General features: G+C 43.6%; 1 protein-coding gene across 14 annotated transcripts in view; it reads right to left on the reverse strand.

Moving 5' to 3' along the window:
* Window positions 1-17,507, reverse strand: part of RBFOX2 (RNA binding fox-1 homolog 2) — a 166,768-nt gene that overhangs the window by 115,242 nt on the left and 34,019 nt on the right. For 13 of the 14 annotated variants that reach the window (XR_007203118.1, XR_007203120.1, XR_007203119.1 and 10 more), the window contains exon 2: window positions 14,779-14,829. The exons of the other annotated variant lie outside the window; for it this stretch is intronic. Coding sequence is in view for 10 of the 13 variants with exons in the window: in XM_048301038.1 (XP_048156995.1) it covers window positions 14,779-14,829 (51 nt within the window). In the remaining 3 variants the exon portion in view is untranslated. The remainder of the gene's footprint in view (window positions 1-14,778; window positions 14,830-17,507) is intronic. 14 annotated transcript variants of the gene reach the window in all.

A 17,507-nucleotide genomic window follows, 5' to 3' on the forward strand; every position in this document is an offset into this window, starting at 1 on the left:
TTAGTGTCAAATCGGGAGTACAATATCCAGTTGAACTGATAAAGGGCAGAAAGATTCTCTGTGCCCTAGACTAATTTGTCAGTGCTAAACAAGGTATTTCTTTGGCTGTGGATTCTGAAGAGGAAGTCATAAATAAAAAAAAAAAAAAAAAAAACCTCAGCTCCTATATCAACAACTCATCTCTTCATAGTCCACAGGAGAAGCTATATCAAAGGATGAGCTGATGGCAACCAATTCAAGGTGTGAGATTTCAGGTAGCACAAGGGAAACTACTTCCAAAACCTCATCAATCAAAGTACAGCATCATTACACCACTTTTTTTGTCTCTGTGTTTACCACGTCAAGTGGCTGTACTGCATCAGTGATTCATCAGCACAGCAACATCCCAGCAAATTAAGAAAGAGTATGACGATAGAAGTATTGTAACAGCAGGGAAAGGGGAAGACAGGGCATAGCTCTCTTCCCTGAACCACAGAGGCATTTATCAATATGCTGAAACTTTGGTTTAGGTCTGTTGATGATAAAGGGGAACACAGATGGAGAGTAATACCATCCTGCAGAAAGGGACTCCTCCTGGCTTGTTTGTGCAAAGGAAGGTTAACAATGTTAGTGAGTTATTCAGGAAGTAATGGATACCTTCTTGCCCTGAGCAAATTCTTTTTCAATAACAGTAGTATTTTCCTAGGCAATACAACTGTATCAAGGTATAATGGCTACTATATTTATCTACAGAGGCCCTGTACTGCTGGGATCTAATTTACTATGGCTTAGAAAGCAGTTTACAAATCCTGGGATAATAAAGTTGCTAGAGAGAGGAATAAAATTCTATCTTTTATCGGTTGGGTGGGAAACTGGGTTTTAATGTCCTTTTTCAAGAGTATAAAATGCATTCTCTTAAACTTAGACTCAAAGACTAATAAACCCCCAAAGTAAACTGTAAATACACCCATGAGAGGGAAGAAATCAGCTAGAAAATACTACATTCTGCCCATTTTTTTTATCCTTATTGTCACAGCTGCTTTATTTCTTCTTATATTCAAATAACATTCTTTCAGTTGACCCTCTGAGAAGAAAAATAATCCATGACTTTACCTAGCAGCCTTATGTACCTAATGAAGACAAAATAGCTGAATGCCTGAAATACGGCTTCGGCGTGGGAAACGGCACAAGGATATAATCAGCAAAGAAGAAAGGAATGACTGCAGCTAATGAAGAGGTAACACCAACAAACACTGAATGACATCTCCTGAGAAACAACAAAACTGAATTGATAAAAGACTTTGGTGGAACACAGCATCAACCTGTGATAAGTACAGGTGGGTGGAAAGAGACCAAACACACGTGTCAGGGACTGCAGATACTTCCGTTACATAACGGGAGCACGAAAACCCAGGCAAAATCTGCCATTAGCAGAACTAAAAGCAAAATACTTCAACAGGGGTATTGACAGTTGTCAAGCCACATAAAGGAACAGCAGACTGTTCAAATGTAAAAGGCATTAATAAAGCATTAGAAAAGAGGTATAAATAGATATAAAACAGAGGAAGATTTCAAGATGACAGAAACGCTACTGGAAAACTTCAGTTATAGAATATAATATCCCCAACTTCAATTCACAATGATAAGCAAAGGTCAGTTGTCAGAAATGCAATTCTGTTTCTGATCTCATTCTGAGCAAAGCAGTCCTTAACCATCCCTGTGCCACCACCATCTAGATGGATTACTCTCATGGCTGCAGCAAACATCTCCCTCCATCTGACTGGTCCCTCGGGAATTATGAGCATAAGACAATTTAGAAAAGTGTGTGTCTGTAAAGACTAACTGCACTACTGGTCTCCCGCTTTATACACAAAAGAGAATCCATTCTTCAAAGTCTTTTTAGTGTATATACCTAATATGGGACTTCCAAGAGGCATATGGATAGATACCTACATATATCTTTTAACAGAGCTCACATGCAGTGAGTACTGAAAACACCCCCAGTTTGCAACACGGGATGGCCCAACAAGCTGGCACTTGTGTCAGTGGATGCATTTGAATCGGGAGGATTTTGGCTCTCACAGAAGCAGACCAGCTATAGACTTGATCTTCAACATCACTGCAGTCTGTGGGGTCACATACTGTCACCTTGAAACACCTTCAGCTGAGCTCACATTAAGGCTATTCCACCTTCCCTTCTTTTTCTGACACACAGCCAGGACAAAAAAAAAAAAAAACAACCAAACATAAAAACCTCACACTCAAACAAACAGTACTGTGAATTCCATTATGTTGCATTTTCTGATCAAATCCTGGCAAAATTAGACTCTTCCATTAGAGACTGATTGCATAACCTCCTTACGCTTCCAATCCCCTTCTAAGACAGACAAACTGAATGAGTAGCAACTCATACTTGGTTTAGATGAGATGAATGGTTTGAAGTAACTATGGCTAGCCAACACATGCATTATTGTGTCCTAGGTCCTATGCAATATAGTCTCATTTGATCTTAATCCAAATTTAAGCTCTGAAGTGTAACCACACCATCTGATAAGTATTGAAACTGCTAGACACTACTCACTTGATAACAAAGCAACAATATATTAAATTGTTCCCTGTTCCCAAATTTCCAGAAAGCAACAGTGACCAGAAAAGTCTTTTTTCATCCTTGTGCGACCTGAAGAATGCAGGTTTCCTTTCAGATAAAGGCCTTGGTATGGTTATCTAATGCTAATGTCACTACAAACTGGATTAGAGACGCCCAGAAACCTCGAAATTCGTACACAGATAGTCAGCTGTATCCAAAATCTAAGTCTGAAGGAAATCAAATGCTCCAAATTGTGTTTAACGTAGTTAACTTTGCCCTTTAGGTAGGATAAACCAGTAAGAACATATTACACAGTGATTAGATTAATTCTTGAGTGGAATTCAGATGGCTGGCTCTATCTGTCTATTTCAAATTATTTCAGAGACGATCACTTTTCCCGTACTCTGCTCCACAGCAGCAGCTGCTCAAGAAAAACAGCAGTTCTCTGTCTGGGGTGAAGCTGACAGCAACTGGGGACAACGCTGCTGTCAGAGTTCAGCTCCCAGTTCTGAAATGCCATTCTACTGGAAATACCAAGGAGCCTAAATCCGGCTACATATACCACGGGATGTGAAATATCTCTATCTCAGCTTTCAACAGAAAGCTTGAGTCTCATGACATTTACTCCTTTGGCCCCTGTCAGTCTTACTCCAGACCCTGCAAAGGATTGGAGCTAGCTGCCATAAATGGTTGGAAAACAAGATGTTGTTCTCCAAGCACTTGGAAATGAGCAGCACTGTTTCAGCTTAGAGAGAGCATGGCAAGGAGCCAGGATGACAGGTGCCCTAGAAATAAAGATGATGATCAAACTGTTGCCAGTGTTAGCCACTGCTGTCCTCCTGACCTATAAGAAAGGGTAGCCCACGCTCTCCAGGTGTAGCAGGAACAATGGACCAGAAAAGGTAAAGATCTGTTTGCTGGTAGTACCTGAAGTCTCTCCTCAACAAAATCCAGCTGCAAAGGAATTTCAATGGGTTTCATTAGATGCAATCCTATTGCTAAAACTTTATTAGGCCTGGCAGCAAGCCAGCTTGGTGCTGCTGTGACACCCAAGTGCAGCTCGTTGAAATCCACAGGCACCAGGAGTTAAAAACACAGATTCCTCCTAGAACAGCCATGAGCTACAAACCTCTTGGGTGGGCAGCAGCAGCAACTAAATCCACTCCCCAACAATTGGCTGGCCTTTGGAAACAGAGGTGGGAAGAGACAGGTCATGGGGGCTGCCTGCCCTCACCCCCAAGTAAATAGTAGCACAGCATCTGCTGAGGTTTTCAGTTAAAATCCGTGAGACAGTTCTCATCATTTTCTGGGCAGCCTCTGGAGACAGCAGCCTCTGACCTTTATCAGGAAGAGCACCCTTGTCCTCTAGTCACAGACTTCCTGGAAAACGTAATCTAGCTGGCAATTAATACAGAATGGAAGGGGGGGAAAAAAAGCCTCATAACATTGAATTACCACTGCAATATTTTTTAAAAATGTCCCCACCAAAATGAAGAATTCAAGCAGATTCTCACAACATATTTCGCTCCCACAAGCATTATTTAACAGTTCCTACTAAAAAGTTTTTTTCTTACCTCTCCCTCCACCAAAAAAACCTGCCCCCCACCCCCAGTCTTGCTTTGCAGATGTTGCCTGCAGCAGCACAGTGTCTTGCTGTGAAAGCTTCAACACAGGTGTGCAGAGCGTGACCTGGGCAGAATTACATGTGCCATTTCCACTGGGAAATCTAAGAGACTTATTAAGCCAGGACAGTGCCGATTAATCTACTAATGGAATGAATCAAAAGTGTGTTCCTGGCCCTTTCCCTTTCACATCCCAAAACCTCGGGGGAGCTGAAACCATCTGGCAAATGCCTGCTCTGAGCAACATTATGCTACTGCTGGAAATACCTCTCCCTTAATACTAAGAAGAATGAAACCATCTTCCATGCACCAGCTATTCTCGGGAGCATCCGTGTAGCTCGCTGAGGTAGGCTGCCTGCACGCAGCATCCTTCCCCAGCCAGTGCAGAGCTGCTCACTCACCATGCAGGAGAAGTCAGCAGAACAGAAAGCGATCCCATTCATTTACTCGGGGTCCCGCTGAAGCGGGCGGTGCGGGCGGGGCGGAGAAGCAGTTGCTGTACTTGGGGTAAGGCACACAGGCTGCCCTCCCACAGCAGATCCCAGCTACAGGCAGGCAGAAGCACGCTCCCTGCCCAGCCTGAGGAAACGCTCCTCCTGATCCTCTCAGTCCTTTCTTCATGTGAGGGGAGTTGCAGGTAGAGTAGCAAGGATGGGTTTGTTTATGTTAATTAAAGAAAAAAAAAATAATAATAATCTCTCTTCTAAACACATTTGTAATGGAAATCTGGCCAGAGAGCTTAAAGGGAAATCAAAACATCAAACCAATCCACAGTTCATACATAGTAGATATTACTGTGAGACAAAGCAAAGGACTGACTCAGAGATGCTGAATACCCTGTACCCTTTGAGTAACAAGCAAGCCCAGGAAAAAACAGAGATGTGGCAGCTGTCACAAAGAAAGGATCTTGGGCACTTTTAAGATCATATAGGAGCAGAGGAATCCCCTATCTTACAATTTAGACACACACCAAAAAAAAGAAAAAAAAAAAAACCAAACAGAAAAAGAGCAGTCATATGGCTGTGGAATAATGACAGTGGTAACAACCAGCTTTTGACTGTCACAAAACACAAATACAGGGCAGGGGAAACAAGAGGTCCTCCATGCTCAGAGACAGCACAGAGCATGTTTAGACAAACATCCATCAGGAATTGTCTAACTTGTTATTACAGACTACTAGAAACTGGAACTCTTGATCCCCTAAATTACTCTTCCACTGCTTCACTACATTGAATCAGAAAATGTTGGTTTACTCCATAATATCCAATTTAAGCCTTTCTTGATACCAATTAAGCTGTCTTCAATGGACACAGTAAATAACCAATGCCCATCCTCCATACTTTCTACCCTTTCTTTTTTAAAAGAAGAAACGAGCTTGGTATTTTCCTACTATGTCAGGCTCTCTGAGCCTCCTTTTCTTGTTCTTCCCTGGACTTTTTCCAGATTTCACCTGTGCACTTGCTGAAGTGCCTGAAAGCAGGTACAGTGCTCCACTTGCTGTACCAAGCTGTAAAGAATAACTGTCTTCTGCAATTATTTGTCATACCTGGAAATGCATTCCAGGTTTTCAAGATCACAAAAACCAGCTAAATACTTAGTCTGTTATCTCCTATTACTCCAGATCTTTCCTTGGATATTACTGCTTAGCCAGTTAGTCTCCATTTTATATTGCATATACAGTTCCTTTTGTTAATACAGCTTGGTTTTGTTTAATTTCACATTGTTGGATTTCAGGGCATTTCTGCAATTTACTGTGATCTTTCCAACTTCTAATCCTACCTTCCAAAGGCTGCCAGTCCCTGAACATACATATGTTCACTCACTGTTTTATTACCCTCAATTTTGATGAGCAGTAGAGAACAGCAGAGCAGCCAAGCCAGACCATGCTAAGACTCCAGATCAGACACACACACACAGAAAAGCATGATATAACTGCTCGACATACAGCTTTCCAGTGAGGCATTCAGCCCCTTCTTAATTTCACCTTTCATTTGTCTAGTTTATGTAAAGGTCATGTGGCACTATGTCCAAAGCCAGTAGCTTTCTCTGTCTGCCAGGCCTGCTGCCATGTCAAACGAAAAAACTAAATTGATCTGACATGATTAGCCCTTAAAAATTAGCAATGTATGTCTGCTGTTGGCTTAATTTCCTTTAGTAAAGGATCTGACCATAAGCATCTGATCTTTTTCAGCATCTTTCCATGTTCTGTAACTACACTGACCACCTGAATTTCTTGGTATCTCTAGCTGCCTTTTAAAAAAATTAAGATGCAAGAATAATATTTATTCACACACACTCCATTCACTTGACAGCAGTGAGATTTCATGATGTGCAGAATGCACACCAGAGAAAACCCACTACTGCAGCACAGGCTCTGTGTGCCCAAAGGAGGAGACCATCTCTCACAGTGCCTCTGAGCAGCAGCAGTACTGTGCAGCACACCTGCCTCTGCATGAAACCAGCTCGGGCCAGGAGCCTGCTCAAGCCAGGAAAGCCTAAAGAGTGCCTGCCCCTCTGAAAGCAAGTCTGTTATGAGCCCTCCTCCTCCAGGATCCCTCCTGGATGTTCCCTCTGCTCACAGATCAAAGAGTTTTGCGGAAACCTTTTCCGCCGTGACTCTTCGACGAACCAAATGCCAGCACAGGCCGCGTGAAGGGGCAGCTCTCTCCCCATCCCTCTAAACACAACCTCCCTTGCCCAGAAGAGCCGTTCCAGAAACACCTAAGAGGAGTCACCCCAATCGCCTGCGGGACGCCAGAGGCCGAGCCCCCTGTCTCCGTGCCGCGGGCTGTGACACTGCGCGGGACAGCCCGAGGCGGCGGGCCCGGGACGCGGGCGGGGCGGGGAGCGCTGGCCGTGCGCCGGCTGCCCTCTCCCGGCAGCCCAGCGCCAGCGCGCCACGGCCCGGCGCGGCCCGGCGCGGCCCGGCGCGGCCCGGCGCGGCCCGGCACGGCACGGCACGGCACGGCACGGCACGGCACGGCACGGCCCGGCCCGGCACGGCACGGCCCGGCACGGCCCGGCGCGGCCCGGCGCGGCCCGGCGCGGCCCGGCGCGGCACGGCCCGGCACGGCACGGCACGGCACGGCCCGGCGCGGCCCGGCGCGGCCCGGCGCGGCACGGCGCGGCACGGCGCGGCACGGCCCGGCGCGGCACGGCACAGCACGGCGGCCGGAGCCGAGGATCCCAAGAGCACGGGCTGTCTGTCAGCAACACGCTGTGGCACTTACGGGTACCTAGAAATAACAGCTGCACAGGTATTATACACGGGGCTAAAAAATTTTTTTTAAAAATTATATATATATATATAATTCACATAAGCTGTTGAAGTTTTGTTTTGTTTGCTTTGGTTTCATGGGTTTTTTTCTTCCAGTTAAGAAGAAAATCTTCACCCATGCAGTCACAGTGCAGCTGTGCAAGCTGAGGACCCCAAGCCCCCCCTCACCTGAGAGCTTTAAAACCACCTCAGTTTCAAGTCAGTGATGCACAGAACTTTTCCCCCATAAAACACACCTAAAGCAGGGACTTGTTGCCACAGGATGCTGTGGATGCCAAAGGTTTAGACAGGCTCAGAAACCATTTAGAGAAATTCAATAAAGAAAAAAATCTATCACAGGTGACTTTAAAAAAAGAATAAAAATCTATAGCCAGGAAATCCCAAAGCCACAGGATTGCTTCAAGAGCACAGCAGAGGGGAAGTATCACCGAATCTTGGCGCTGCTCCCTCTGCTGTAAGTACTTGCTATTAGACACTGTAAAAGCCAGAACACTGGAAGGCAGAGACCTTCTTTCTCACCCGGAATAGCTGCTTTCATGCCCTCAATAGGATATCATAGCTATCAACAGGCTGTTTTCTCTGCACCATTTGGTTTTAGTCCTACAACTGATCCTTTTGCAGACTACTTCTAGCACACATGCCACACTCCAGCATAATCATTCAGAAGGGAAAATCTAAACAAGATGCTGTCCCTCTTGCCAAAGGAACTGAGGGGCTTGGGAATCTCCAAGATAGACATGGAGTAACACACATATGGTCATCACAGGAGAAAAAGTGGTCTCCTGGTACTCTCCCCAAGGATGACTCACATCTCCTCTCTTTAACCCTAAGCAGAGATGAGAAACTGCTGCAATCAGAGGATTCAAACATGAAAGGAATTTGCATTACATCATCCAAACCCATTTCCTGCCAACGCCTTACAACCCCAGAGCTTTGGCGGACTATTCATCAGCAAGGTATTTGTTACTTCCCTAGAGAAGTTGTTCATAGGACTTAAGGAGCTTACTGTCAGGAAGTCTTCCCATGTATCTGAATTAGGTGCGCTCCTTAACTATTTCTTCTCTTACAACTTTTTTCCACGTGGTCTCTTGTTATTGATGATGAGAAAGGCACACACTGGCATGGAGTTCGCTGGATATGTTTATGGAAGGTATTCAGGGCTCTGTAAGGAAAGGATTCCGTGCCTTGTATTCAGAGATTAGAAAGGCAACAGACATGGGGAAAAGGGGAATAAATATACAGCCAGAGTGATCCATTTGCAAGACTCATGTCAACTGCAAGACATCATGCTTCCTGTATTATTTAAGGGGTTTGATGCTAGGAAATCAGCTAAACAAAGGAAAGGAGAGATTTGGGGGAATGTGGCCAACATAAGCACAGAGACTTGGTTCAGAGTGAAATATCAGAAAGGAGGTTTATAACAAGCTAAGCTAATTGGTGGTGTATGTTTTACTTTTCTTTTTTTAATCCCACTTATTCATCTTTCCTGCAGCTTCTTAGGGATGTAGTTTGGGCTTGAGAAAACAAGGAACCACTTCGTCATGCTTCAAATGATCTAGCAAGTGCCTGACCAAGACAGTTCTGGATTCAGGGGAAATGTATCACTAGATTAGTCTCAGTGGATCTTGCTTTTCCAACTCATCCTTAATTGTTTAAACTTCAATCTGTAACCACCTCCTTCAGTTTTCAGCTAAACATTCTGCTCTCTATTTTCCTTCTCAATATCACAATTTACCTTGTTTTAATTTAACTCTCTTCACTCTCTCAACACATTTTTACCTTCTGAATGTACTGAGAGTTTTAAGTAGTGTGGGATGCAATCCTGTAAAGGACTTCTCAAGTTCCTCCCCTCCTGCAGTGCTAAATGGCTTTCCATAAGCACATCTGAACTGGCCCAAACTCTTCACAGCTTCATGAAGCAGTAACATCCCAGCAGTTCTCCCACTACAAACTCTTGAAGGCCTTTGTGTGCAGCTGCCTCACAGATGCTTCTCACCTCCTGAATACATTGGACATTTTTGCCCAGACCACATTCTCTGAAACGAAGCTCCTTATTTTCTATGGACACTGCAGTTAGGTCAGTAATAGAATATCCCTTCAGTCCTGTCTAGTACAGTATGGAAACATTTCACTGCTTGCCTGAAGAGAGGCTGTAGGAGCCAGGATGCAAGAGATTTGGCAGACTTATCCTAATCCACCTAATTTTAAACATAAGGAAAGTGCTTAGAGCAGTTTCCCCTCATTAGCTTGGTCCCATCCCAAATTTTGGGTTGATTGCTTTCAAGCCAAGAGGGACTCTTCAAAAGCACCAGGAACACTGAGCCTGGTCTTCTCCATTTTATATGGAGGATCTCAGAAGCTTCCTGAGCTTTGTCCCAGCTATTTACTCACAGAGTAAGGTGTTAAAACTATTTGAGCCTCTCTAGAACTTCTCTCTGTCCCTGAGTTTAAGAATTTGTATTAAATACGCTTTTCAAACAAAGAATGTAAGCAACAAACAACTCAAAAACACACAAACCATGCTCCTTTCTACCTCCTGAATAACTTAACACATCCACTACCACCACCTCACAGGTTACAGAGCCAAATAATATACACACTGGAGGGTTTATTTTCATGGCCAGTTACTAGGAGGAAAACAAATTAAAAACTAAAACTTTTCAGGAAGACTTCTTAGATTTGAACTTTCAGACAGGGAGTCTTTATAACAGAACTGACCAAGCAGGGCACTGGAGAGACTGTAGTGGTTCGTGCTATCATGGTACAAGTGAAAACAAACAAGTGACCAAACCATTTTCCTCCAGGATGACATTTTTTATTTGCTTCATGACAAGAGCATCTCAAGTCTATTGGTACTAAATAAAGGAAATTTTGGGTAGATATCCTAACCAATGCTGGGCCACTGAGCTGCTAATCAAGTTGTGGCAATATCCCCAAATTCACATTTATCCACATAATGGAGAAGAGGAAGATAGGTGAAGGAGTCTCAGACCACACTGATGAGAGAGGAGAGGTTTCCCCCCTCTTAACTCTCTGCTGACATCCCTGCTGCTTGCTGCCAAGAGACCACCAATGAGAGCAGCAGTGCCCCTGTGCAGCCAGCTCCAACAGGAAGCCTGGTGACCTGCTGTCCTGCCTCCCCATGGGAGCTCTCACACACCCTTCACATCTCAGGATGAAGGGCTTCCTTGCCAAACTCCCCACATCAGGAGGGACTGGGCAAAGAAAACAAACAGGGAGGAAAAAAGCAATGGGGATGCTTCCTGTTCTCACAGACTGCCACCACTGCTGTTCAGTTCCCCCTCACCAGCTTGTGGCCCCAGGGAAGGCAGCACACACATCCGCCTGGAGCCTTCGATGCCCCATCAGATATTCCAAAGCAGCAAGTGAATAAAGACCCAGGGGGAAAGGCTGACAATTGGAGAGGATTTAACAGCCTTTCACCTTAAGCTTGAACTCAAAACTGAGACGATACCGATAAAGCTGTTCCTAGCAGTTGCCATAGGCACCCACTACCTTGGGCTGCAGCTTCATCTACATACAGGAGAACAACAGGTCAGAGCTAGTGAGTGCTCAGACGGAAAACCAGCCACCGAAATTAAGCTGTTGAAGGAAGTGTCACTTGTGATAGGTAACGATGTTTCCACCACATTAGCACCAAGCCAATGGCCCAGTTTGATTTAGGAATTGTACTTACGAAGTACAAGCTTTTAAAAGAGGCTTCAAACCAATATCCTAACCCGTTGTGATAGCTGAGGATCACTTTCCATAACAGAAGAGGTATAATAGCTCTAACATCCTGACCCAGTTCTGGTGTGTGCAATTACCTCCTGCTTCCATAAACTCTCTCTCCTCCTCTCTTCCCTTCAGTGGCAGCTAAACAACGTGCTCTTGCTCATTTTGCTTCCTGTTGGGGAACAAAATTATTCTGTGCAGCTGCCAAATTCTGCCACAGAAGTGCCAGTATTCAGCACACTAACAAATCTCAGATATCATATCTAATACATTTGGACATGAAAAGCACTAGAGCAATATGATTTGAGCCTTGGCTATATACAAAATGAGCTGGCACAGTCAGCATGGAACAGCCTTCTGGAAGCAGAATATGTATTCTTGATGAGTTTGTCTGTATGTAAAAGCTGTATCAGTATAGCTGTACCAGTCATTTTCCATGTTGAGACCAACTCAAAGTACCTCAGAGCTGTTTGTCACAGCTTGGGAAATGAAGCAAGGAAGTCTTGGTTCACTGCATTTTAGGCAGGTGCTTGCATTACAAAAAAAGAAATACCATTTTGTTGGCAGACATAACCGAGGGATGGAAAACTGAATAGTCCCCAGGGAATAAGCTCTCCTCACCAAAAGACTTGGTTCTCATCTCAGTTAGCAATGTTACACTATGTTACACCAATGTTCCCCCCTTCTCCCTTTACCACGGGCTTTGTCCCGGCCATCAGCCTAGCTCTGGGAAAAGGAAGGGCATCCCTCCGTTCCTGAATGTGCATTTAGACATCCACAGAGCAAACCTTGAATTCCTGAGAACAGTCCCAGAGAGCTCTCCAGCTCCTTACATGACTGTACCATAGATCCAGTAGTACAACACTTTGGCAACAGAAAGCCTCTTTTTAGGCAAACTTACACAACAATGATTTAGCACATGTGCTCCCCAGGTCCTATCACCAGAAAAAGTCCAGCAAGCCAGCACTCTGGCAGGGCAGGTAAGGAACAAGGGGGCTGCACAACCACCCAGAGCTTTTAGTTATCATAAAGCAATCACACAACACCAGAATTCTGAGAGGAAGAGCCTCAACATGAACCCCATCTCATTTGTTTCAGTACTGCTGCCCATGCATGATGACAACAGAATGCTTAAATACTTGGAAAAATATACAAAATCAACTCCGTTCTAGAGACCTAAGCATTCCCAAATGGCCCAAGTGAGGACTCAAACCAATCACAGATTTCCACTGGCAGAAGAAAAAACTCCAATAACCTGGAACATCTGGGTACGATTTAACCACTAGAGGGTGTAAAAACAGCACAGTGAAAGGTTTGCAGCCAGCAATTAACGACATTCAGAGCCTGAAGGAACGAAAAGGGCATTCCAGCAGGATGCTACATAAAGTGAAAGAAATGGCGAGTCAAAATTTGACTACTGTGGTCACAGGATGAAAAACCCTAAAAATAAGCTCTGCTTTGCTACTTCTCCTTAAGAAAACAATGTGGAAAAAAAAAACCACAGCAAAAGTACTTACAGTAAAGAAGTGCAGTGGGGAAGAGCATGATACATTGACTTACCCTCACCAGCTCAAATCCAGCTCCTAATTTTAGGAAATCCAACACAATTGCTCCTATATCTCATAATTACTTTGTTACAGGGTGAGGACCCCTACACATATTCCCACACCACTTCCTCCTTTCCCAGTGCAAAAAGGCAGGTGATGGATCAGCCACTGCTCATTCTCCCACGCCAGCCCCACCCTCTGGAAACAGAAGACTTCTGCTGCTGCTATCAAGTTAGAGGCTCGCAATGAGATTAGCTAAAAGCCTTGAAACCTCATTAGTGAAAACCAGATCTGAATTTAAGCTGCTTCAGGGACACAGCAAGACAGACAGACAAACACTTACTACAGATCAAAATGTTGTAGAGAGCAGGAAGAAAAAAACAAAACAAAAACCAGCCAAAAAAATCTTTTTACAAAGATTGGCTAAATGAAAACACACAAGTTAAACTGCAGCTGTTTGTCCTCCAAGAAAATTCCATAAAGCTATCTGCCACCTGAAACACATAGACACACTTGCTAACATTCATTACTCCCTGTGCTCACCCATATAGAGCTCCCCAGGGCTACCCAGGCTGTAATTCTCATTTCACATCCTGGCTGTAGTACAGTTTCCCATACCCATCTATGCTGATTTGGCAACCTGCCAGCAACAGCAATTCTGGACTTTCAAATCAGAAGAGTTCTTATGGGATGAGAAAGAGGAAACCTGTGAAGTGGGATGTACTGGTAGGTATTGAAACACCCTAAAACACCCCTAAATGGGTAGGTAAAGTGAAACACCAAAATGTACAGAAGGTGCTACCAGAATGGGAAAGCCAAAAGCAGGTATGAACCACTTTAAGGATCTGGGACCGACTCTGCCTCTCAGCTTAGCTTACCTCACTTAGCCTGGACAGAGTAGGCACACAACTCTCACAGCATCCCAGTGCGTAGTATTTATTTGTGCTAGTTAGCAGTTTAATATATCCCAGAAGACATTCTGAATAATTTCCTCCTATATGGAAACTCGTACACACGTACCAAGCACCAAAGACTTGAGCTCTTCAGTTGCTGAGGCTGCACTATGCTGCACTTCCTTCATAAAAACATCTCCCATTAAGCTGTTACTACTTACACCCAGGCCTCATCAAGAGATGATGAAAATCACTTTCTTTATATAGCAGTACCTGAGAGTATTAAAGAATTTGATTTTGGTTTTGTTATTTGCTCATTACTGAAATGTGCTGCATTATTGATTTTCTGTGCATATTAATTTCCTGCTATACTGGTTCATACTCTGCTTTGCAGTAGCACTGCAGAACACTGAAAAAACTTTGTTCTAAGAAGGGAGATTTAATGTGTGACAGTCGTATCTTACAACCATTAAATTTCATTTGTTCCAAAGGATCTCCTCCTTCTATCGTGCAAATTCATCAACTGGGATTTCTCTGTCTTCTGTCAGGAGGCAAGAGAATGCTCACAGATGCAAGTGCACTGAACAGTGTAATTTTTACTGCTGTAGAAGGAGAGCATCCTGAATAAGAGCAAGGGGCAGGGGCCCTGCAGGACTTGAAAGGAAGGCAAGACAAGTTCACAGATATTAGAAACAACCCAACAGGACGTGTCATTCCTTACTCCACCAGCAAAGCAGACTCTCACAAAAACTCAGTGTTGTTTTGCTCCCCAGATGCCAGAATTACAGCAATAAGTATAAAACAGGGCCAAGTATGCACTGGCACTGAACATCTACATTCATTAGCACTGAGGAGATATAGTGGGAGCTTAGGACAGGGATTCTAAGCTGTGACATTTTTAAAATCAAGAATTTCCTGAGCTGTTGGTAATGTGGATGATATTTAACCCCTTACCAGGCACCTTGCCACATACTGATGAAAGCCGTAAAAACCCATTCAATTAATCACATATGTCTCCACAAACATTCCACAATAGAACAAAACTATTTCCACTCCATAACACGACAGCCAGGAAGCTGTCAGACAAAACATCCCTAAGTGTGCAGAGACGCACGGATTACTGCAATCAGACACTTACTTGATTGTCTCTTGCTGGATATCCATGATAACCTGAAGTCAGAGGCTCGTTCTGCAAGACAAGAAAACAAAGAGTGAATGTAGGGGTTACAAGGAATAGAAAGCAAGGAAATGTAGGTCTGTCTTAACTCAGGCAAAGACAAGAACTTGCATGAAATGGGGGAAGAATGAGCTAAAGTACTCTGCCAACTTCCTTTTTTCCATGTAAGCCAATACACCTAAAATGTATTTACAATTGCATATGCCAAATTGTGTAGAAGGAAAAAAAAAAAAAAAATCAAAGCCATAAAATAAGAATAAACTAATCCTACTTTATACTCTGTAATATCAGTTTGTATAACTGTGGTTGTTTTCCAAAAATTTTTGATATGCAAACACATTTACCATCATGAAAACTGAACAAAACAGAACATAAAACTACAGAAGCTATCGTGCACTTCGCCTGGTCTTGAAGACGTTTCCCAAAATATTAGCTGTAAATGTGTCATTTTTTTCCCTTTTCAAAACTATATTAATAGTTTAACATGAACTTTAAAAGCAGTCAATGTAACTTCAAACACCCCAGTAAGCCTGTACAATAACTCAACACTCCCAACAGGAAATCAATCCTCTAGGCTTTATTTCTTCAACCCAGAAGGGACTCTGAGCCTACACATTTTGTGATATTGGCTGCTCCATCATCCTGTTCTGCAGGAATATATGAACCTCCAACACTTCTGAAATTTCTCCATGAAATTCCCAGACTCATCTCTATTTTAGCAGTGCACTGGGGATTAAGATAACATAATACTTCCTAAATGTTTATTTCTGTTTCTTAATTTATTTTCAGTTCCTCTCCCTCCAACACATCCTCTTTGGAATGGGGAAAGGGCACTCACATGCCTCAGGCATGCATCTTTCTGTCTGGGCAGAAGATAAACTAAACTAGACAAAGTCTATATCAATTCCACCCTGGTACCCCCTGTGCATTCACAAAGAACTCCCAGCAGAATGCTAGGAGGAGGAGGAGGAGGAGGAAAGAAAACAGCCACCCTCCACAATCACTTTTTAAGTCTATCTCCTGTTATGACTTGTGAGGGGGAACTCTTAAGTCAGCTCTGCACTTTCTCCAGCAGCTCTTGGGGAAGGAGAGGAGGGAAAGAGAGGCCCAAGGGGAAGACCCTGACAAAACACAGCAAAACAATCTCAAATTGTCCAACACAAATACATTATGGGTATGAAGCTGACTGAGATGTACAATCACTGTCAGGAAAGAGTCTGTGTTGAGATGTTTTAGGTTTTGTGCTGGGACATTTGAGTGAAAGGCCAGCTCTCTGATTTCCACCAGAGAGAGGTCTACTACCCTACACAGGGCATGTGGCCACTGGCACAATTTCACAGTTTACACAAAGCGCTTTAACACAGTTTCTGCCGAATAGCAAGGTGCTAATATTTCAATGGCATTCAAACAGCATTGCAGGGACTAGCAATGCTATTTAAAGTTTGTATCCATCCTCCCTCTCTTCCTCTTTACCTCAAGCTGGCCCAGGGGATTCTCTGTGGAAACCTGCCAGGAAACATTCAGCTTCTCCTCATGCTCTCATGCTACAGTAGCATGCACAGTATGAAAGCTTCAAGGACAACAAAACTTTTGGCAGCCAATTTTTGGGGATTAACAGTAATTAATTAGGCTGGCCACCGTGTGAGGACATTCTTCTCAAATACTAACAGCCAGAAAGCAGGTTAAGCACAAAACTCCACAAACGATTCAGAAACAGAAGGAAGGACACATGAGTTGGAAGAAGCAAATGGAGACTATCAATTACAGCACCACTCAAAGCTTTTGGGTTTTAACTATTACCTTAAGTAAGAACAAACAACACCACAATGAAAACACACAGTCTTTTTCTCCCCCAGTGTAAGTACAGCTTATAAGCACTGTGATTGTTTATCCCACAAACTACAGTTTACCAATTTATGTCCAAATTCCATAAACATCTACCCTGTATCAGGAAAGATGGTCTTCTCCTGAAAGACTATTCCAGGCATGCTTTTAACAGTACTTACAGACACACCTGAAAGGTCAGTATCTCAGACAAGTTCCACGCAAGTCTCTCTCAATACCCTGAAAACCAGAAAGAGTTCCACACAGAGAATAAGGAATTAATGGACAAGTTGCCCTTACAGATACCAAAGATAAGGGCAGTGAATGCAAGCTGGAAGTTATAATAAAGAAAGAAAATAGAAATAGTTATTTTCAGGATGATGTTCTTCACATAAGGGACTAATAAGAGGGACTGTCATCACGAGGCTGTGGCAGAAAAGAAACAGAACTGAACTTTGTGGGATTTCCTGAAATCAAAGAACCTGGATGCCAAGAAACCACATCTAGAAACAGAACAGTTTCGAAAGTAGAAGCAAATCACAAAAGTGTGAAGAGAGAGATGATTACAGAGATCTGAGGGCAGTCACAATACGTAAGAACCCAGAAAGAAACAAGAAAAATCGAATGGAGGGGAAAATGCCACACATCCCGCAATCTCCACTTTGTTTTTTGGAAGACAAACCTCACAGAATGCAAACTAAAAATGTCTGAGGGATATAGTTGCAGCAGGAGGTGAAAAGAAGAGGTGAAAGAGGGTTACATTAGTGAGAGTCCAGAGATAGCAGAGGTTAGAAAGAGGGCAGCAGCTGGAGCATTAAGGTCACAAAAAGGCCAAAGATATCTCTTTGCCTTTCATACAGCAATGC

Source organism: Corvus hawaiiensis, chromosome 4 (assembly GCF_020740725.1).
Source record: "Corvus hawaiiensis isolate bCorHaw1 chromosome 4, bCorHaw1.pri.cur, whole genome shotgun sequence".
NCBI lineage: Eukaryota > Metazoa > Chordata > Aves > Passeriformes > Corvidae > Corvus > Corvus hawaiiensis.